Raw genomic sequence first — 21,480 nt, 5'->3', positions numbered from 1 at the left:
ATTAGGTGATTTTAAATTTCATGACAACACCACATCTCAAAAAAGTTGGGACAAGGCCATGTTTACCACTGTGAGACATCCCCTTTTCTCTTTACAACAGTCTGTAAACGTCTGGGGACTGAGGAGACAAGTTGCTCAAGTTTAGGAATAGGAATGCTAACCCATTCTTGTCTAATGTAGGATTCTAGTTGCTCAACTGTCTTTGGTCTTTTTTGTTACATCTTCCGTTTTATGATGCGCCAAATGTTTTCTATGGGTGAAAGATCTAGACTGCAGGTTGGCCAGTTCAGTACCCGGACCCTTCTTCTACGCAGCCATGATGCTGTAATTGATGCAGTATGTGGTTTGGCATTGTCATGTTGGAAAATGCAAGGTCTTACCTGAAGAGACGTCGTCTGGATGGGAGCATATGTTGCTCTAGAACCTCGATATACCTTTCAGCATTGATGGTGTCTTTCCAGATGTGTAAGCTGCCCATGCCACATGCACTAATGCAACCCCATGCCATCAGAGATGCAGGTTTCTGAACTGAGCGCTGATGACAACTTGGGTCGTCCTTCTCCTCTTTAGTCCGAATGACACGGCGTCCCTGATTTCCATAAAGAACTTCAAATTTTGATTCGTCTGACCACAGAACAGTTTTCCACTTTGCCACAGTCCATTTTAAATGAGCCTTGGCCCAGAGAAGACGTCTGCGCTTCCGGATCATGTTTAGATACGGCTTCTTCTTTGAACTATAGAGTTTTAGCTGGCAACGGCAGCTAAATTGTGTTGAATTGTGTTCACAGATAATGTTCTCTGGAAATATTCCTGAGCCCATTTTGTGATTTCCAATACAGAAGCATGCCTGTATGTGATGCAGTGCCGTCTAAGGGCCCGAAGATCACGAGCACCCAGTATGGTTTTCCGGCCTTGACCCTTACACAGAGAGATACTTCCAGATTCTCTGAATCTTTTGATCTTATGCACTGTAGATGATATGTTCAAACTCTTTGCAATTTTACACTGTCGAACTCCTTTCTGATATTGCGCCACTATTTGTCGGCGCAGAATTAGGGGGATTGGTGATCCTCTTCCCATCTTTACTTCGGAGAGCCGCTGCCACTCCAAGATGCTCTTTTTATACCCAGGTCATGTTAGGCCAATTGACCTAATGAGTTGCAATTTGGTCCTCCAGCTGTTCCTTTTTTGTACCTTTAACTTTTCCAGCCTCTTATTGCCCCGTCCCAACTTTTCTGAGATGTGTTGCTGTCATGAAATTTCAAATGAGCCAATATTTGGCATGAAATTTCAAAATGTCTCACTTTCGACATGTGATATGTTGTCTATGTTCTATTGTGAATACAATATCAGTTTTTGAGATTTGTAAGTTATTGCATTCCATTTTTATTTACAATTTGTACTTTGTCCCAACTTTTTTGGAATTGGGGTTGTATTGATTGTGATTTTTTTTGGTTGATAATGCCATAATTTTTTTCCTCGTCATTGAGTGACTCCATAATAAGTTCCTCTACTTGATCAGGAAAAAAAAAACCATGCAATTAATTACAACAATTTAAATCTCTTTGAGGTATGTTGTACAAAGCTGTTATGGTATGTTGAACAAAGTATGTTCAGCTGTTAAACAAAAAATAGGTTGTAATTTTTGTGACTTGTTTTTTTTGCTTCAAAGAAGCTGAATCCTCCAAGAGTAGTGATTCCATATTTTTACCAGGGGTTGTACAAGTTTCTGACATTACATTAGTCTCTATATGCAATAATTGAGTATGTAAGGTACCTTGCTCTTGAGTCTGATGAGGAGGGCAATACAAGAGAGGGCCTTGACACGCAGAGAATTGCTGAGAGAAACATCTGCACTCACCTTAAAGAAAAAAAAAAATCATACAAAGCCAAATTGATCTTTAGTACTGAGAACACATTAATTTACTAATTTTTGTTTCATGTTAATCCGGATCACCAATGGATCCAAAGCCTATTATTTCTACACTGGAAACAAGGCAGAAATACACCCTGGATGGGAGGACAGTATTGCAAAGTATCGGACATTCACACCTTGGGGCAAATTGGTCAACCATGCAACTCTGAGCATGTTTTGGTAGGGTAGGGTGGGATGGGGTGTGGTGTAACAAAATAGAAAACCTGTAGGAAGCTCAAAACTGTTGGTAGAACATGTGAAGCATTACATAAACAGTAGTCCAACTGTAACCAACTGTGCCATTGTACCTCTCTACTTTACTTCTTATACATGGTGTTATGTCAGACCATTACTCTGTACATAAAGAAAGGTTGTATAAATATTACTTCAGCAGCAAAAATTAAGAGACAAATGTGTGCAAAATGGAGATTCTTAAAACCCACCTCCAAACAGAAGCGAACAATTTCAGTAATGTGTGGGACTACAATAGAGACCTCACTCTCCATCAACTCATCAAACACCTCCATTGCCTTGCTGGCCTGATCCTGCCCAAAAAAAGGCAAACAATGCAAAAGACACAAGAGGACAAAAAGTCCAGCAACATTAACAGGTCTAGGAATGCTAAATAGGTTGAACAAACAGCGACCAAGTGAGTGCTGAACAAAGTGTTAGCACATGCTTTAAGTTGAAGTAGTAAGGTAATGAATACATTGTAAAATATTCATACCTGGTCAGTCTGAATGAGATGCTTTAGAGCAGTTAACAGCTTCGGGATTAGCGAACGCATCAAGTTCTGAAAAACAGAGAACAAAAGGAAAATGGTCCTGTGACAATTGTATAAAACACACTCAAATTCAAAGGCTTGTCTTATGTCTTAAAAGTGCACATCACAGGTAAATTCAGGAGCAAGATCAATGTAATTTTCCTATTTTATATTAAACTTGTCAAATATGTGTCACATTTTGTATTTTGTGCAATTTTTTTTGACCTTGCACAATACCAGAAAAATTCAGTTGAAATCAAGCCATTTGAGGCGAATTCGTCCGCCTCTGAAAAAACTTGGCATTTGGATTTCCCGGCAAACACCGATTTTCGTGATGTCACATGCGGGATGCCTCCCTCTGAATCCTACGTCAGCGCTGGTTTGTTTATGAGAAAACGACCTGGTGGTTTTCTGCAAATTTCTTCAACATTATCACGTAATTATTAAAATGGTTAACAAATGTATCGTAGGAGGGTGTAGCAACACCAATCTTGATGGGATTAGTACTCATTGTTTCCCAAAAGACCAGACAATGAGAGAGAAATTACCCTTCTGGATGAGTGTGTAAAGGGACATACTTTCATATATTAAAAAAAATGAAATTGGTCCAGAATATGCACTTTAAAGCTTGTCTTTTTTTCTGTACATGTCTGCACACGACAAAAGTAATACCATTATCCTTAGTATAACCGACCAGCATACACCTCATTTTGCTAAACAGTTTTGCTCAAGCCAGTAAAAATGCATTTGCTTTGTGGCATAACTAACCATCTCCTCTGTGCCAGTGTAAACTGTGATGGCAGTGAGAGTGAGGATGCAGTAGTACAAGGCTGTGGTGTTGGTTACATCCTGGAGCACAACACCAAACAGTTGCAGCAGCTGCTTGTAGTGGGGCTTGAAGGGCTCAGGGTTGGATTCCACAACTTTGCTCAGCAACAACAGTCCCACCTGTGAGAAAAGGAGATTGACTGTTAGGGTGGGCATTTATCATAAAACCCCTTTCTTTGAGAGAGTTCATTAGCACAAATGAGAATGACTACAATTGTCCATTTGTTGTGTTCATTAAAGTGAAATAAGCCGAGTAAACATTTATGCTTGTGTCAGTATCTAGTCCTAATAATTACTGCTTTTGTGTTGAATAAAAAGTGCAGTAAAATGTCAGAAAATGTCAGTCTCCAGAAAAGCTGTATAAACTATATCCACTGAACTACTGTGCAATGTATTTATCATCTTCTGTAACCACATTATCCAGAGCCTATCACAGGAGCACAAGAAATCCCACAATTTCAGAAAAACATTTGTATTCTGCATGTGGAAAAGGAGTCATTTGAGCTAAATCAAAATTAGTGTACAAGAAGTTAACTAATGCAAGCTTAGATTAACTTCAAATTATATAATTTGCATGGATTACTGCAATTACGTTTGGAATATGCTGAGTAAATTGCTTATTTTTATTACATTTGTATTATTTAGCAAACCCCATTTCTCCACAGCGATTTATAGACATGCTGTCTAATCTAATTTCACACACACACAAAGTCAGGGACTACAAATACCAACAAGAACATTTTGTGAAATCCTATAATTTTATCAATTAAAGGCTATGAAAAATAAAACAAACAATACAACATAACCCATACATTTAAGAAAAATAAAACTAATAATTCAGTTATGATACTATATAAATTTATTTGTATAAACCAAGGACAAGCTAGTCTTTGCATAGCAATAAACAAACACCTCAGATGATGGAAGGTTTGGTGAGCAAAGAAACTTAAGTAGTATGATTTTTTCAGAAGGTGAAAGCTGGCTTATGAATTGGTTCCATTCACCACACCATCTTATTTAAATGCAGTGCAACATTTTAAAGCCAACACATTGGCTCGGGGGGAGTTTCCCTGTGTGATGTGCTCAATGTCCATGTCCTCCATATTAACATGTCAAACCCATAGACATCCCATAATAAACAAATAGGATACATGGGATGATATAAGCAAGTGGACGAAATTCCTTGGAAGGGGCATAAACAAGTCACGATTAACTGCAGCTACTATAAGGAAAATGTTGGAAATCAAGACAGATAAGAATTCAAGTTCAAAACTCATTTTGTGCGACTAACAGCATTTTGGCCTTTGAGTGCACTGGTTTTCATACGGTACACGAAGCCTGGGGGGATAAAATGAGAGTGATGTGCGTATTGATGGTACATTTCAACAACAGCAATAAGAAAATTTGACGCTTTGAGTGATCAAAAATCCTCGGTCACTTATTTTCATCATTGCAAAGAGCTATTTCCATTGATATGATCAAAAACTCAATATACAAAAAGGGATATCTATGACGAGAATCAGCTAACCAATATGGCGTCTAATTGTGCCCTGTCTAGTTATTATGGGATATCTATGGTCAAACCATTTTCCTTTCACCTCTTAAGTCAACCTAATACACCAATCATCCATCCATCCATGTTCTACTGCTTAACCGGATCCGGGTCACAGGGGTAGCAGCCCAAGCAGAGCAGCCCAGACTTCTCTGTCCCTGACCACCTCCACCAGCTCTTCCGGAGGAATACTGAAGCATTCCCAGGCCAGCCGAGAGATGTAATCTCTCCAGTGTGTCCTGGGTCTGCCCCAGGCTCTCCTCCCGGTGGGGCATGCCCAGAAAACCTCCCTTGGGAGGCATCCAGGGAGCATCCTAACAGGGTGCCCAAACCACCTCAACTGACTCCTTTTGATGAGGAGGAGTCACATGCGGTTCTACTCAGAGTCTCTCCCGAATGACCAAGCTTCTCACCTGGTCTCTAAGGGAGAGCCCAGCCATCCTGCGGAGAAAACTCATTTCTACCGCTTGTATCCACGATCTCATTCTTTCAGTCACTACCCATAGCTCGTGACCATAAGTGAACGTAGATGGACCAGTAAATTGAGAACTTTGCCTTTTGGCTCAGCTCTCTCTGAGCAGACTGGTTTAGCCTCCGCATCACTGCTGACACTGCCCCAATCCTTCTTTCCAACTCGCACTCCCCCTTACCCTCACTCGTGAACAAAACCCAAAGATACTTAAACTCCTCCACTTTAGGTAGCAAATCCCCCAACCTGGAGTAGGCACTCCACCCGTTTCTGGCTGAGCGCCATGGCCACAGACTTGGAGGTGCTGATCCTCATCCCAGCCACTTCGCACTCGGCTGCAAAACCGTCCCATCGCATGCTGTAAGTCACAGATTGATGAAGCCAACAGGACCACATCATCTGCAAAAAGCAGAGAAGTGATCCTGATGCCACCAAACCAGACACCCGCCGCCCCTTGGCTGCGCCTAAAAATTCTGTCCATAAGTTATGAACAGAACCGGTGACAAAGGACAGCCCTGGTGGAGTCCAACATGCACTGGAAACGAGTCCAACTTCCTGCTGGCAATGCAAACCAAACTCCTGGTCATACAGGGACCGAATGGCCTGCAGTAGTGGGCCCTGAACCCCATACTCCTGAAGCACCCCCCACAGGGCACCACGAGGGACATGATTGCAAGCCTTCTCCAGGTCCACAAAACACATGCAGACTGATTGGGCATGTGCTCCCATGCACCCTCCAGTACCCTTACAAGGGTAAAGACCTGGTCCAGTGTTCCACGACCAGGACGAAAACCGCATTGTTCCTCCTGAATCTGAGGTTCGACTATCGGCCGGACTCTCCTCTCCAGCACCCCAACATAGGCTTTCCCAGGGAGGCTGAGAAGTGTGATCCCCCTATAGTTGGAACACACCCTCTGGTCCCCCTTTTTAGAAAGGGGGACCACCACCCCAGTCTGCCAATCCAAAAGGCACTGTCCCCAACCTCCATGCAATGTTGAAGTAGGACTACCTCCCCCAATCCAAGATGGCAGCATATCTGGTGTCTCTGTTCAGTGTCTGGTGTCTTTGTTCAGTGTTTGTTTTTAATAGTTTTTAGTGTCTTGATTTACCATTGCTTGGATTTCCCTTGGAAGTTTACAGCAATCTCTGTGGATTTGGGCAAATGTGTGTCCATTTTGGGAGGCTATCCTTCTCTGCATGTCTGACTCCATGGGCTGGATCTAGTTAGCCTCTACTATAGGCTACCATAGAAAGCCTCTTTGGCCTACTCAGAGACTTTAGGAGCTGCTGCAGTGTGGTTAGTTTTCAGCCTAGAACTGCAGCAGTACAGTAGCAAGGCATTCTGAGACCAATTATCTACCGTGGGGCTTGATTTTAGCCAAGAATCTACAGCAGAGATATCCATGCAGTTCTGCAGCCCACTTCTATCCATCCATGCAGCTCTGCAGCCCAAGGCCTACTTCCATCCACCCAGCTCTGCAGCCTGAGGCCTACCTCCATCCATCCTGCTCTGTACCTGTGCCAACTCCATCATGGCAAGTGTTATTCATGCCCTCCTGACTTTGCTCTGTTTGTCTACAATCTCAGAGTATGAAGTTAACAGGGAGATCCCAGTGAGTGACTAACAGTTCCTTTTATACACTTTACATGTCATCACCATCAAAGGTTACTGGCTGTGCACAGGACTTTGTCAGCAACCAGGGGTGCTGGATGTTTGGCATGAGCCTGGTTTCAGAACACAAAAACTTTAAAACAGCTTTTAAGCCTCCTTCTCCTAAGTAACTGTTTTATCCCATCAAGCAGCTTTTGGCCTATCACTATGAGTGGTGACTAAGAAAATCAAGAAGCATTTTCATTATACGCACATGTAGAAATGTATTATGTTGCCGATGTCAGGAAATGTGCAGTCTAACCCAGGTCCTGCGCCTGATGTGATACCACTACAAACTCCTGTTGATTTTTTAAATAGGTCCAGTATTGGTTTTGTACATATGAATGTGAGAAGTCTCCTGCCCAAAATTGATATGGTTAGAATTTGGGCCAAATCAACCAATGGTGATATTATGGTTTTATCTGAGACATGGTTGGGTAGATCCACTCCTGATAGTTATGTACATATGGATGGGTAGAACATCTTTCATACTGATTGCTGTGCTAGAGGTGGAGGGGTGGCTATCTATATCAAAAATACCTTTCAGGCAACAGTACAATTATCCAAGTCTGTGTCTAAACAATTTGAACTGCTTGTTTTGAAAGTTGAGTTCACAAAGAGCTGTGTTATATCGGTTGCAGGATGCTACAGACCTCCTTCTGCATCAAAGGATATTTTATCCTCATTGTCTGACTGCTTATCATCTTTAAACTACGATGAATTGGTTTTAATGGGAGACTTAAATTGGGACTGGTTAACTCCTGCATTTGATTCTTTTAAATGCTTCTGCGATTCAGCGCATTTGACCCAAATTATAGACTCACCAACTAGGCCAAAACACCAAACATCCTGAGAAGTCAACGCTCCTTGATTTGGTTTTAACTAATGTTCTGCAGAAATACAAAGCTTCTGCTGTTTTTGCAAATGTTAGCGATCACTGCATAATTGCTTGTGCGAGAGACACAAGGTTATCAAAGTGTAAACCACGTATTATACCAAGAGAAATTTTAAGTCATTCTGTGAACAAGCTTTTTTAAATGACCTTTATCTCTGTGATTGGACTAAGGTAAATTTGATCCCAGAGCCCGAGATAGCATTGCAATATTTTAAATTATAAATAAACATGCTCCTCTTAGAAAATACAAGATTAAAGGACACGACAACCCGTGGTTTTCAGAGCAACTGTCGGAGATAATTCATGAACGAGATCTTGCTTGGGCAACTGCAAGAAAATCCAAAAGCAATTCAGACTGGCAACATTTAGGCATCTGAGAAACAAGGGTGTCTCAAATACATAAAGCTAAAGCAGATTTTTATGTTAATTATGTGATAGCACAAACAACCCTTCTAAATTCTGGAAGATGATTAAATCATTGTCTTCAGGCACAAGGGACACTATGCTTCCGAATACTTTAATGCTGAATGATGAGATTATTATAGACAAGTATGCTAGATTCTTTGAACCAGCACTTTATATTTTCTGGTTTGTTGTTTGAGCAGGAAATGCAACAAGAGATGAGTCAAGAGGATTACTCTGTCTGGTGAAAATGTACCTTGTGATTTTGATCTTGCTCTTATTACTAGAGAGGAGGTATACAATGCTCTCATTAGGTTAAATACCAAGAAATCCTCTGGTCCTGATGGGTTAGACTCATTTTTTGAAAATTGCTGCTGAACATATTACAGAACCTCTGACATACATTTCCAACCTGACTATAGAAACTGGGATAATTCCCAGTGTATGGAAGTCAGCATATGTCACTCCTTTATTGAAGGGTGGTGACCGATCAAATCCCAATAATTATAGGTCGATATCCAAATTATCTGCTTTAGCCAAAGTTTTAGAAGGGCTTATAAATGACCAGTTGAAAGATTTTTTAACAAGAAATAGCATTTTAAATGAACTGCAGTCTGGTTTCCGAAAAAAAAAAAAACAGTACTATCACTGCCACTATAAAAGTCTTAAATGATCTCATAAGTGCTATGGATTCTAAAGAATACTGTGCTGCATTGTTTTTAGATCTCTCAAAGGCTTTTGACACAGTTGACCACTCAGTCTTGTGCCAGACTGTGGGATATTGGAATGGTCTTCAAAAGCTGTCAAATGGTTTGGAAACTATTTGAGTGGCAGAACACAAAGTGTTCAGGTTGATTGTATGTCCTCCAATCCTTTGTTGACTCAAAATGGTGTCCCCCAGGGGTCCATACTGGGTCCCATTTTATTTACTATTTATATAAATGTCGGGTGTCAAAACGTAACTGACGCCAAATTTCACTTTTATGCAGAGAGATTTGCCATTTTGTATTGTTCTGCTTCATCGTTAGCAAGTGCCACAGAAAAGCTGCAATCTGCTTTTAATATTATTCAGAAAAATCTTATTCAATTAAGACTTGTGCTCAATTCTGACAAAACTAAAATGTGCTTTTCAAAAACAGGGAACACATGATGTTTGTCAGATTGTTACACAAAACGAGAAAGTGATTGAACAAGTCTCAGTCTACAAATACTTGGGATTTTATTCGGATGAAAATCTGTCTTTTAAATACCATATTGAGTGCATTACAAAGAAACTCAGGGTTAAACTGGGTTTCTACAAAAGTTGTTTCTCCTTTAGTGCGAGAAAAAGACTGATATAGGCAACTTTATCAATACTTGACTACAGTGACATACATGCATGCAAATCTCTCCTCTCTGAAAATGCTGGATTCAGTGCATCATGCAGCATTAATGTTTGTAACGGATTCGGGTTTTCATACTCATCACTGCAGCCTATATGAGAGTGTTGGTTGGCCTTCTCTGCACAATCGGAGATGGGAACACTGGTACAGTTTTCTTTATAAAGGCCGTGTGACTTGCCTCCTTATTTATGTACTCTTTTGACTCTTAAAGTCACCACCAAAAGCTGTAGTCTCCGGCTCGATAGATTGATAATGTACGCCATTCCTTGTACGCGAACTGTCTTTGGTGAAAGTGTCTTTAAAGCATTCGCACCCTTGTCCTGGTATAAATTACAGAGTCATCTTAAATTGGATTACCTCCCAAGTACGGAAGATTTTAAAAGGTAGGAAGGACTATTTGACTACTGAATGCACGTCTTCTTACTGAACGCAGCTGGTGATTATAATATAATTATGTCATTTGCCAATTTGTTTTAACAGTTTTTATGTTTGTTTTGTTGTTGTTTTTTTCAATTGTGTACTTTATGTGGACCTACTGTGCTGCTCTCTTGGCCAGGATCCCCTTGCAAGAGAGATTCTGAATCTCAAATGGGATTATTCCTGGTTAAATAAAGTTTAAAAAAAAAAAAAAAAAGGGAAGGAGGCGTGTCAGCCAAGACAGCCCAACAACATCCAGTGCCTTCAGGAACTCGGGATGATTCTCATCCACCCCCGGAGCCCGGCCACCGAGGAGCTTTTTAACCACCTCGCCAACCTCAGCCCCTGTGATGGACAAGTCCTCCCAAGCACCCTCAGACTCTGCGTCCTCCTCGGGCAACATGAAGGTGGGATTGAGGAGATCCTCAAAGTATTCCTTCCACCACTGGATGATGTCCCCAGTTGAGGTCAACAGCACTCCATCCTCGCTGTAAACAGTAGGGACAGAGAACTGTTTTCCTTTCCTGAGCCGCTGGACGGTTTGCCAGAATCTCTTTGAGGCCAACTGAAAGTCAGTTTCCATGGCCTCACCGAACTCCTCCCACACCCGAGTTTTTGCTTCAGTGACTGCCAGAGCCGCATTCCGCTTGGCCCATCGGTATCTGGTCAGCTGCCTCTGGAGACCCACAGGCTAACCAAGCCCGATAGGACTCCTTCAGCATGACGGCTCCCCTTAACAGAGGTGCCCACTAGCGGGTTCTGGGATTACCGCCACAACAGGCACCAACAACCTTGCAGCCACAGCTCTGCACGACCGCCTCAACAATGGAGGTGCGGAACATGGTCCACTCGGACTCAATGTCCCCATCCTCCCCCGGTATGCAGTTGAAGCTCTGCCGGATGTGACAATTGAAGATCTGACGGACGGGAGCCTCCTCCAGACGTTCCCAGCATACCCTCACTACTCGTTTGGGCCTGCCCGGTCTGTCCGTCCTCCTCCCCCGCCATCTGATCCAGCTCACCACCAGGTAGTGATCAGCTGACAGCTCTGCTCCTCTCTTCACCCGAATGTCCAAGACATACGGTCATAGATCAGATGAAACGACTACAAAGTCAATCATCGATCTGTGGCCTAGGGTGTCCTCGTGCCACGTGTACTTATGGACACCCTTATGCTCAAACATGGTGTTCGTTATGGCCAAACTGTGCATGGCACAAAAGTCCAACAACTGAACACCACTCGGGTTCAGATCAGGCAGGCAGTTCCTCCCAATCACACCCCTCCAGGTCTCACGGTCATTGCCCACGTGAGCATTGAAGTTTTGCCCACCTCTTTTAATTCAACCTAACACACCTTTTCTGTAATTTGTCTCAAGTTTAATCACATCACTAGATGTTACTCTGTGAAATACTACATATTTTTATTATCATAAACAGAAGTCTAAATAACTCGTGTTTTTGCTGTTTAATCATTAATTCAGTTCAACAAGATTTTCTTATTTTCTGGAGTTTGGTGGGCATCGAATCAGCTCTGATGTGCACTTGGCCAGTTATAGATAACATCAACATATGCACACGATTGCAAATAAAAATCAGCATTTACAAGACTTTTATAACTCCGGGCAGGGTGTGTGTGTGTGTGGGGTGTCTTCTGCAAACATTTACAAACAACTTTACTAAAAGACTGATAAAATAAGGCTCAATATGAGGTTCTCTCACACCTAGTTTACATTTTTAAAAAAATAATAGTAATAAAAACCCTACTCTGTTGTGCTTGTCTTTTGGGAAAAAAAAAAAATACTGCTCTTTTCATATACAAACAATAGATGGAGTATTTATTACATTTGCCTGTTTTTAAGAGAGATTATTTGTAAACTGTGTGTGTAATGAGACTGTTATCCAGCAAGACATTTAACTCATCGTTTAAGTCAATTTTTTCCCTTAGAAAAAGAATCATTGTAAAACAGTACAACATTACTCTGACTTATCTATCCTTATGATGAAGCGTTTCTATCCAGACGGGAGTGACCTCTTCCAATATTCCATTAACAGGCTATGAGGATTTACTGAATGATTTAATGAGTGAGAAAGTGATTTTTGTTCTACATGACCCATCATCATCCATTGTTCCTGCTTGTAAAATACACAGATGATCCATCATGAGAAATAAACGGTCCTTCATTTCCATGTGATCTCTACCTGTCTGTCCTGAGGGTTGCTGCTGTTGGTGGATTCCGTCAGCAGTGTAAACAGCACAGGCCAGCGGTCAGGTGTTTCATGTTTCACCATCACTGCAATGAGCTGAGAGAGAGAGTAGCGAACTGTGCGCCTTAACAAAAGAATGGGGAGAGAAACAACCAATACATTGCTAAAATATCTCTTAACAACATTTTCTTTATTATATATTTTTAAAAAACTAGAGACTTACTCAGTTTCTTTCCGGAAAGCTTGCAGAACCACTTCCTTCAGACTAAAGGGTGAAATAAATAAATTAAAATCCGATATGGTGTTATCTTGTAAATGCCAAAATATATACAGTACTGTGCAAAAGTCTTAGGAACCCTACTTTTTTCATACAAACTTTATCATAGATTTCTATTTTATGACTTCTACATTATCAAATCAGTACAAAAACATTTCACAGTTCCAAACATTCATTTTCTAGCACAAAATTAAATATTACAGGGAGAGAAAAAAAAAAAGTCTGTATCTGAGCAGCATATAATAAAGGGACCACTTTTCAGATTAAAAAAAAAAAAAAGAAGGTTATTGGAGTTTGCTGCAAAATTAAGAAAACAAGTGTGACAAAGTGTCCAGAAGAACTGTGGCTGGTTCTGCAAAATGCTCAGTAAAACCTACAGCTCATTTCCTTATAAAACTGCACTAATTGTACCGGAAATTACTATTTTTTTTAAAGCAAAGGGTCGTCTCATATCAAATATTGATTTTGTTTCATTTATTATGGCTTACTGTTGTTTACAGTACTTAATGTTGAAACATTTCATTATGTTTTTAAAGTCATTTCTGATCAACAGCATTTCTTGGCATGTTCCTAAGACTTTTGCACAGTACTGTGTATAAGTTTTTAACCTTTCTCGATGGTCAGGAATAATTTTCCTCCAGTGCTTTTTGACTCTCAATCTCAACATCACCACAGCTGACTGCCGAACCTTTAAAAAAAAAACGTGGGACTAAGCCACATGTGATGTGATTGCCTACAATGAAAGAAGTTGGCTTCTCCTGCTTCCCACCTGTGGATTTGTGGATCCGGTCATAACAGCACATAGTGCTGGGATTACAGCTGGGTCTTTGAAAGCCTGTTTCAACTGAGCAGTGGCCTGAAATGGAAACTCGGCGTAAAATGTATTGTATTGGTTCCAGCAATACGATCTCTCTAGGGCATATATGTTAACTCTAGGAGTCTGTAATATCACAACAGCTAAGTTAACCATCATGATACCTTTTGAATAGCTGCATTATCAGGGAGTGTCAGCTGAGACAGAATGTGCTCCAGTTCCTCGGTCATGTTAGCTGGAGATAATTACGCCACCACTCAAAAGAAACCGTCAGCAGCACCGGCTACCACTGTCTGATGAACAGGAGGCAGTATGAAGTGGTCGAATTACCCTTCAGAAATTGAGTCAAACAGATGTAAAATGGCACTTTCTATCACGTGAACGACTTTACACTAAAAACTGAACTGACAGAAAGAAAAACCGCCCATTAGCAAAGTTGTAGTCGAACTCAGTCAGCACGCTGGAAGGAAAGAAGTCGCGAGGTGACTGTTAAAGAGACAGCAGCTTCAAACTACAGTGACGCCATCAACAAGCGCCGCTTATAGACACGGAGGACTCACTAACTGACTAATAATAATCATCATCATAATGCCTACTATTTCTCTCATATTTCTGATTGTTGCTTAGTTTAAATACAATTTCAAACACACACACAGAGAGAGAGAGAGTGATTAAAGCTTTGCAAGAAATTTCCAGAGCAACACTACACCCTTCTTTGAAGTTAATCGCATCGATATATACAGATAGACAGGGATAATATGGTGATAACAGGCTATTTGTACATGAATACCAGAGCATTAATAGGCTATTTGTATCAGAATGCCAGAGCATTAAACCACATTGATGAAAACAATAGGCTCGTTACGAACAAGAAAACACCACATTAATCTACAGCAAGAAACACTTACAGGAACGGCCATAGGTCCGGGCGACAGGAGGGAGGAAGTTACAGCGCCGTCCATGATTATTAGCAATCCTTGTAAAGATCTGGATATCTATCTATCTATCTATCTATCTATCTATCTATCTATCTATCTATCTATCTATCTATCTATCTATCTATCTATCTATCTCCACCTTTTGGTCAAATAGCTTCATCTCACACTGAAAACATAAAAATCCAACACATGCCACTGTTATTGGCACTCAAGCATTTAATACCTTCCTTTTAATAAAACATACCTTTGCCAGTAAAACAGCACTGAGTTTTCTATAACATTTTATAAGGTTGGAGATACAGAGCAGGGCACCTGAGAGAATTCCTCTTCACACAATCTCTCCAGATCATCCAGGGTCCTTGGCCCTCTCTTGTGCACTCTTCAGCTCACCATGGGGTTCAGGTCAGGGGACTGAGATGGCCATGGCAGAAACTTGTTTCTGTGCTCAGACAACCACATGTGTGTGTGTGTGTGTGTGTGTGTGTGTGTGTGTGTGTTGATTTGGACATGTGCTTCGATCATTGTCCTGCTGGAAGGTCCAGTGACGAGCCAGTTTTAGTTTCCTGGCAGAGGCAGCCAGATTTTTATTTAAAATGTTCTAATATTTCATGGAGTCCATGTATCCCAACAAGGTTTCCAGGGCCTCTGGAAGAAAAACAGCCCCCCCCCAAAAATAAATAAATAAATAAATAAATAAATAGATAAATAAATAACACAACTTACAGTTGGGAATCGTTTGGGTTTTTTTTACTTATAGCCATCCTTCTTTCTACACCAAACCCACCTTGAGTGTTTATTGCCAAAAAGTTCTATTTTTGTTACATCAGTCCATAGAATATGGTTCCAATCAAAGTTGTAGTAACATTTTGCATTAATTATTTCTTGATGAGAGATTTGTTTTTAACTAAATTTGTTTCAATTAAAAGTTGGATTTTTCTCATTTTGCAGTGTGAGATGAAGCGACTTCACTTAAAGGTTCAGTTTTTCTAAAGCTTTTTACTAATCTTTACAAGGAGTGCAAATATTTGTGGAGGGAACTGTATATGTATTGTACTGTTTCAGTGTCATCAATCTCATTACGTAATAACGTGATAAGTCATCTAGTCACATGTATTGCAATTGTCTCTAACAGCAAATGAAATATTCAATAACAGAGAAATGCAAGGTAGGCCTTGCAAGAACTTTCCCAATCTTGTCCAAAAGCTTGACCAAAAGTTGTTTCTGACTCTGAAATGCTACATGTACAGGCTCACCATTAACACATTCCTTTACATTTATTTGGAGTATTAACAACATAATACATTCCCAACAACCATTTAATTTCATGATTATGCAAATGAAAGCATCAGTGAGCTCTTCACAAAATGAAGCAAGATAAACAGAACCAACATAAGTACCCTAATAATAATAATAATAATAATAATAATAATAATAATAATAACTTTAAACCAAGGAGTTAAAAAAGAGAGACTACACTCAGGCCACACTGAATTACAGAATAACATTTAGAGCTTATGTTCCAAGATATAAGATAGTGCATGGATTTTAGACACAGGATTTTTCTTTTCACAAATAAACAGACTATAATTTCAATGTCCGATTAAAAAAATAATTAATTAATGCCTGCTTTTTGTTTATCTGTGCTCAGTTCAGTGAGTTCACATTTTGCTTCTTAACGTGATGCTAAAAATGTGACGCTTTTTGCCAGTGGTAGTCTATAGAAGTCTAAAGTAAGCATATAGGCTATGTGTCTTGTGTTTGATTTTGCTCTAAGCTTTTTTCCTTTAATAATTGTATTTATTTTTTTAAATGTCCTACAGTTATGTGAGTATCAGATTTCCTTTCCAGGACACAATGTGTCCAAGTAAAATCCGTGGTAGAAAGAAAGAAAGAAAGAAAGAAAGAAAGAAAGAAAGAAAGAAAGAAAGAAAGCTTTATTTGAAAGTTTGAGAAAACTTGAACCTACGCCTTGAAGAAAACTTCAATCTATGCTTCTTTCTAAAATGTTATTCTGTCTCAGCACTTTTTTTAAATTACAGATGTAATTTAAAATTATTGAGGATAATAAAACAATCTTACACAACTGCTCAAGTTTTCTTTATTAAACAACAATTCTAGTAGTACAGGATTAGTCAAAATTATGTTAACACTAATGGATTATTTTTCTCCTGCAGATAGACGTACGCCATGGGTGACAGATTAAATGGTACTGCTGCTCGCTGTTTTTTGTGTGTTGAACACGATACAGGTTGAGACCGTCCTGTAAATCTTGTACATGATATATGTTTTGTGAATTAAGCGTTAGCATAATTTTGACTAACCCTGCGTTCTTATTCTCAAAACATACATAGATTCCCAGTTCTGAGTTTTTCAGGACGTGGTTTTCAGGTAAGGTTTCAAGGTGAGACACGCCCACGCTGTTTCTGATTGGTCTGAACATGAAGCTTCCGTATAAACCTGATCCATCCTCAAACACCTGGCTTTTTTAAATCCCATCAAGACGCTGAACTTCTCCTGGGGGATTGCCTGGGAAACTTGGGCAATTCTGCTAGACTGAGGGCTTGTTCAAGTAGGTTTTATCCTACAGGATGGCGAATTTTAAAGTACCAATGGGCTATAACTACAGTCCGTCGTACCATGCTTACGCGTATGGGTTAAGGTACCCACAAACTCCTGAGCAAACCCACGCTAATAGGAACTGGACAGAGTCTGCTTATGGCTCTTCTGTAGGGGTTCCAGGGAGTTACTACACCCCACAGCCGCCGTCTTCTCAAACACCGCCCGGGAGTCCGGAACACAACAACCCGACCTCTGGTTACCCAGGCTCAGTCGTGTACTACGCCAACCCGAAGGCGCGCACACAGACTGGCCGTGTTTTCTTCCCGAATAACCGGCTTCAGTTTGGCCAAGCGAACAAGCCACAGGAGCGAGCCAGCAGTGATACACCGAGCGACTCCGAGGCCCACACGCCAGGTGGCTAACTGTGTTAACTCCTCAGCTGCTTGCTAATTAATCCTAACTCCAGGACAGAACTTGTAATGCTCCTTCTTTTCACGTATCTTTGTGGTCTAATTGTGCTGTCTTGGTGCTGTTTGACCAGATTCCTGGAGCTCGGGGAGCAGTCGGGAAGGCGGCACAGCTCAAGTGGATGCAGTTCTCCCTAACTGGGTTAAAACTGCGCAGACACAGGAGCTTAACACTGATGGCCCTAACGGTAGCAAGGTCGTTTCCAGCTCCGTATCCGCGGTTTCAGAAGGTCCGGCTTGTATGAACGCAGAGAGTGGCGGTGTCTTGCCAGAGGTGCCCACAGAAGCTCCGTCTCCCAAACCAGTGGAAACGGCGGCGCCTCCTCAGCCGCGCAAAGCGAAAGCGCGCACCGCCTTTTCTGAGGAACAGATGAGCGCGTTAAACGACCGCTTTAACGTGCAGAGGTACCTCACCCCCGCCGAGATGAAGACTCTAGCAGGATTCACTGGGCTTACCTACAAACAGGTATACACGTCTTCTCTTGACCATCTAAGTCTCTTAAGAATGCAGTATTGTAATGGAAGGCTTGACTGTCTTCTCGTTTAAAGGTGAAAACCTGGTTTCAGAATCGCAGAATGAAGCTAAAGAGGCACCAGAAGGATAATAGCTGGGTGTCTGAGCGGTACATTACTGGCATCCCAAATGCACAGACTGCACATTCTCAGGTAACTACCAGTGTCTACAACTTCCATGTACTTAACATAAACAAGCAAACATTTTACACACTGCCTACAGATTCACTTGAATAAAACAAGGCAACTTGGATCTTTCAGTCATTCAACAAATTGTCTTCTGTGGAGAAAGTACACCCTTGGCTTCAGAAGCCAGTATTGCCCCCTTTTTTAACAGAACTAACTTCTAGGTGTCTTGTGTAACTGTCTACCCATCTGACATCAGCTTGCTGAAACTTTTGACCTCTCTTCTATGCAAAATTCCTTCAGTTGCAAGATGATTAAGATTATTCTTGCATATACTGCATTTCAAACTTCCTCATACTTTCTTGGGATTCAAATGTGTGCTTTGACTAGACCATTCCATAACCCACCCCACTTTTTCTTAATTTTTTTTTGAACTGTTACTTGGTGGATTTGCTTGTTGGTCCATCTTCAAGCACTCCTTTGTGACTCAACTCAGTTGAAGCAATGTCTTACCAGAGGTGCTTCAGTTGGCAAAGCTGCTTTTCCAGTGTTATTCTGAAAGGCCTAGTCTTTGCCTATGTTCACTGGTAAACTGCAGTCTTTAACATTCCATTTGTACAGCAAGTGTTTTGTTTTTTTCCCCCCCTTTTTTCTCTCTCCCCTGGCATGCCTCCTATGCAGGTCAGATTTGTCCAGGTTTTTGGCTTGATGTATGCACTTTCATTCTACCAATTGTAAGAGTTGACTAGATCCAGTGATGTTTTGTGGTTCTTGGATTAGTTTTGGCATCAAATGGTATGCTCTTGGGCTGAATTTGCTGGGACTGTCAGTCCTGGACAACTGGAAGTTGTTTGAAATCATTTCACTTGTAGACTTTCCTTACAGTGGAACGACTTATTTCCAAGTTGAGGGGTCTTTAAAGCCCTTTCCAGATTCAGATATCCACAACCTTTTCTGAGCACTTAGATTTTTGGCACATCTCACACTTCAATAGCAAAGCGAACACCAGACCCTAGATGTCGGGTTGAAACAAGATGGGTTCCACCTGCAGGAGGCTTTAATCAATGACTCTTCCATCTGAAACACCTGACATCCATAAAATTAGTGATAAATGGAAGGGTGTACTTCCTGACTTTTTTTTAATCTAAATTTGTATGGTCATAACTTGATATTTTGTAGATTGGTGTCTTACTGTGATCTGTAGGTATTGTATTGGAGGGAAACTGTCACTGAAATCTTCAACTTCCATGATGTACTTCATGTATATAGGCACTTAGTCATGATGAAACAACTAGTTCTATATAATCACTAGAGGGCTTTGTCTTATCTTAATTTCTTGTCCCTTTTTAGTTCCAGGTTGATGCACCAATACTGACCCAAGACCTTTACAACCACCAGTTTAGAGATGCTGTGTTCAAGAGCCCTCCACAGGCCCCCTCCTTTTACCTCAACTACTCTCGGCAGATGTCACCTTCCCAGGCTTCATCTAAGCCTCAGGGAGGTTGGTGTATGTCCCAAGCTGTGCAGCACTATGATTTCCTCAATCCTGCCAACTATGTGCCAGTTGGTGGGAATACTGGTCCAGGAGATGTTTGTGTTGATCCAGGCAGCACCCCTGCACAGATGGCCACAGTGCATGGTGCCACACAGTGGCCATAATAAGCAACTGCACCTGGCTGCCTGTGGCTTGCAAGGTGGTGTGTAGTTCAGAATTGGCTGCTTTTGATTTTATAGCAAAGGGTTTCCCCATTCCAGTCATTGGGGGGGTCCTGGTATAATTTGGTTTTCTGCCCTGTTTATTAGATGGAACAGTTTTACGGTGACCCTCCAAGACTGGAACTGGGAACCTGTATGCTGTCAATAGCTTTGAAGTATGTTAACTTTTTTTTTAAATTTGCTGTAAGTGGTCAATGCTTTGAGCAATGATTTTGTTCCTCTACTTTTTATATGGAAGATCTATTTTGTCAATGAGCCTTCCAGAGTATTTTAATCCTCTTGGGAACCCTTGCTCTCTAATTCCTGCAATGCTTGTGTTTTTTGTTTTTGTTTTTTTTTTTCCCCCCCACCTTTTGGTCCTTGTCTTTAAGCTGTTTTTTGGACCCATCCTTGTGTAGACCTTGTGCATGTTATGGTGTTCAGAATGTTTTCTCTGATCAAGAATGTCTTAACCTTGTAAAGCAAGCCTTTATAGCTATTTCTACTTTTGTCTAGCAATGTGACATCCCAAACCATTGTTTCGTTTAATTTTTCTTTGACTTGTGTGGGGAGGGTTTTTTTTTTTTTGGGGATCATTCCTCATGTGTATGCACATCACACACATGGAATGTGAACAGGTACTATATGTAGTACCAATTTCTACAGCTAACTTTTTACTTTATTAAAACACATTTGACTTGCTGTCATTTCTCTTGGTGATTCTTGACAATCTGGATTACTACAGTAGAGTGGGACATTTACTTTACTAATGAACTTAATGAGCCACAACTACTAGTTGTTCCAGGTGACTACCTTATGAAGCTGATTTATGATGCCAATTGTGTACAAAACGTTAAGGTAAATAATACCTATTTAGAACCTAAAATGAAACTTTTTTTAATTAAATCAATTCCATGTTTTATCACAAACCTACACTGTGCAATCCCTGATCATGAGCACCCTTTGTAAAGATTAAATGCCATACTTGAAATGGCTGCTTTTAACTAGAGCAGAGGGAATCCTTTTTTTTTTTTTCTGCAGAGAGGAAAAACCCTCATTTAAACTACTTGCCTCCCTCCTACAAATGAATGAACGAAATAACCAGCAGGTCACTTAAATGGTATAGTGGTGTGAGTAGGAACTTCCAAGTGGAAATCCATCATGGAGAAGTGAACATACAAACCAAAGTGGATGAAGTGTCAGGGAATGCTTACAAAAAATGGCCACTGACCTGACTCCATTTCTTCTGTTGGGGTATGTGGCCACCAACCAGAACTGTTAAACTTGCCTGGAAGAGGATCTAAGTTTTTGTCCTCTAGGTACAGTGAGGGGCCAAAAAAAAAAATCCCAAGGATGACTTACAAGGCAAAGAAGTTTAAGTCTCAAACTGCCATCAGACACCCCCTCCCTGTGAACAGATTATTTGGAAGGGATGCCAGGGGGAAGCCTTTTTCTGTCACTTAACCACAGATGTAAGTACCTGAGGTTTGCAAGACAATTTTGGTTGAGTTTAGTTCTATAGTCAAATGTAAGTAAGCCTTTTTTGGGGTAATAAGCCCAAGATGGGATTGCTGTTTTAAAACACTGGCCAATCTGTAAAATATGGTAGAAC

General features: G+C 40.8%; 2 protein-coding genes across 2 annotated transcripts in view; one reads left to right on the top strand and one right to left on the bottom strand.

The window, feature by feature from the left end:
* The window catches only part of ipo4 (importin 4), a 57,399-nt gene extending 43,337 nt beyond the window's left edge, over positions 1–14,062 (bottom strand). Inside the window, exons 1-9 of the mRNA XM_060921427.1 lie at positions 13,735–14,062; positions 13,526–13,612; positions 13,365–13,444; positions 12,703–12,744; positions 12,474–12,603; positions 3,447–3,626; positions 2,643–2,708; positions 2,359–2,460; positions 1,778–1,861 (exon numbers count right to left, since the gene is read on the bottom strand). Of these exons, the coding sequence (XP_060777410.1) occupies positions 1,778–1,861; positions 2,359–2,460; positions 2,643–2,708; positions 3,447–3,626; positions 12,474–12,603; positions 12,703–12,744; positions 13,365–13,444; positions 13,526–13,612; positions 13,735–13,800 (837 nt within the window). The 5' untranslated portion in view covers positions 13,801–14,062. The remainder of the gene's footprint in view (positions 1–1,777; positions 1,862–2,358; positions 2,461–2,642; positions 2,709–3,446; positions 3,627–12,473; positions 12,604–12,702; positions 12,745–13,364; positions 13,445–13,525; positions 13,613–13,734) is intronic.
* Positions 14,063–17,003: 2,941 nt separating this feature from the next.
* On the top strand, positions 17,004–20,428 carry nanog (nanog homeobox). Its single transcript, XM_060920453.1, has 4 exons — positions 17,004–17,481; positions 17,609–18,000; positions 18,084–18,200; positions 19,524–20,428. Exons 1-4 carry the CDS (start codon positions 17,097–17,099, stop codon positions 19,830–19,832), a joined length of 1,203 nt encoding a protein of 400 aa, XP_060776436.1. The 5' UTR covers positions 17,004–17,096; the 3' UTR covers positions 19,833–20,428.
* The last annotated feature ends 1,052 nt before the right edge of the window (positions 20,429–21,480 follow it).

Source organism: Neoarius graeffei, chromosome 5, assembly GCF_027579695.1.
Source record: "Neoarius graeffei isolate fNeoGra1 chromosome 5, fNeoGra1.pri, whole genome shotgun sequence".
In the NCBI taxonomy this organism is placed as follows: Eukaryota; Metazoa; Chordata; class Actinopteri; order Siluriformes; family Ariidae; genus Neoarius; species Neoarius graeffei.
This window is presented reverse-complemented; position numbering and strand designations above follow the sequence as displayed.

Coding starts and splice junctions, on each gene's coding strand:
- nanog (XM_060920453.1), top strand. CDS start 17,097: ATGGCGAATTTTAAAGTACCAATGGGCTATAACTACAGTCCGTCGTAC. Junction 17,482..17,608: donor CTCCGAGGCCCACACGCCAG/GTGGCTAACTGT, acceptor CTGTTTGACCAG/ATTCCTGGAGCTCGGGGAGC. Junction 18,201..19,523: donor CACAGACTGCACATTCTCAG/GTAACTACCAGT, acceptor GTCCCTTTTTAG/TTCCAGGTTGATGCACCAAT.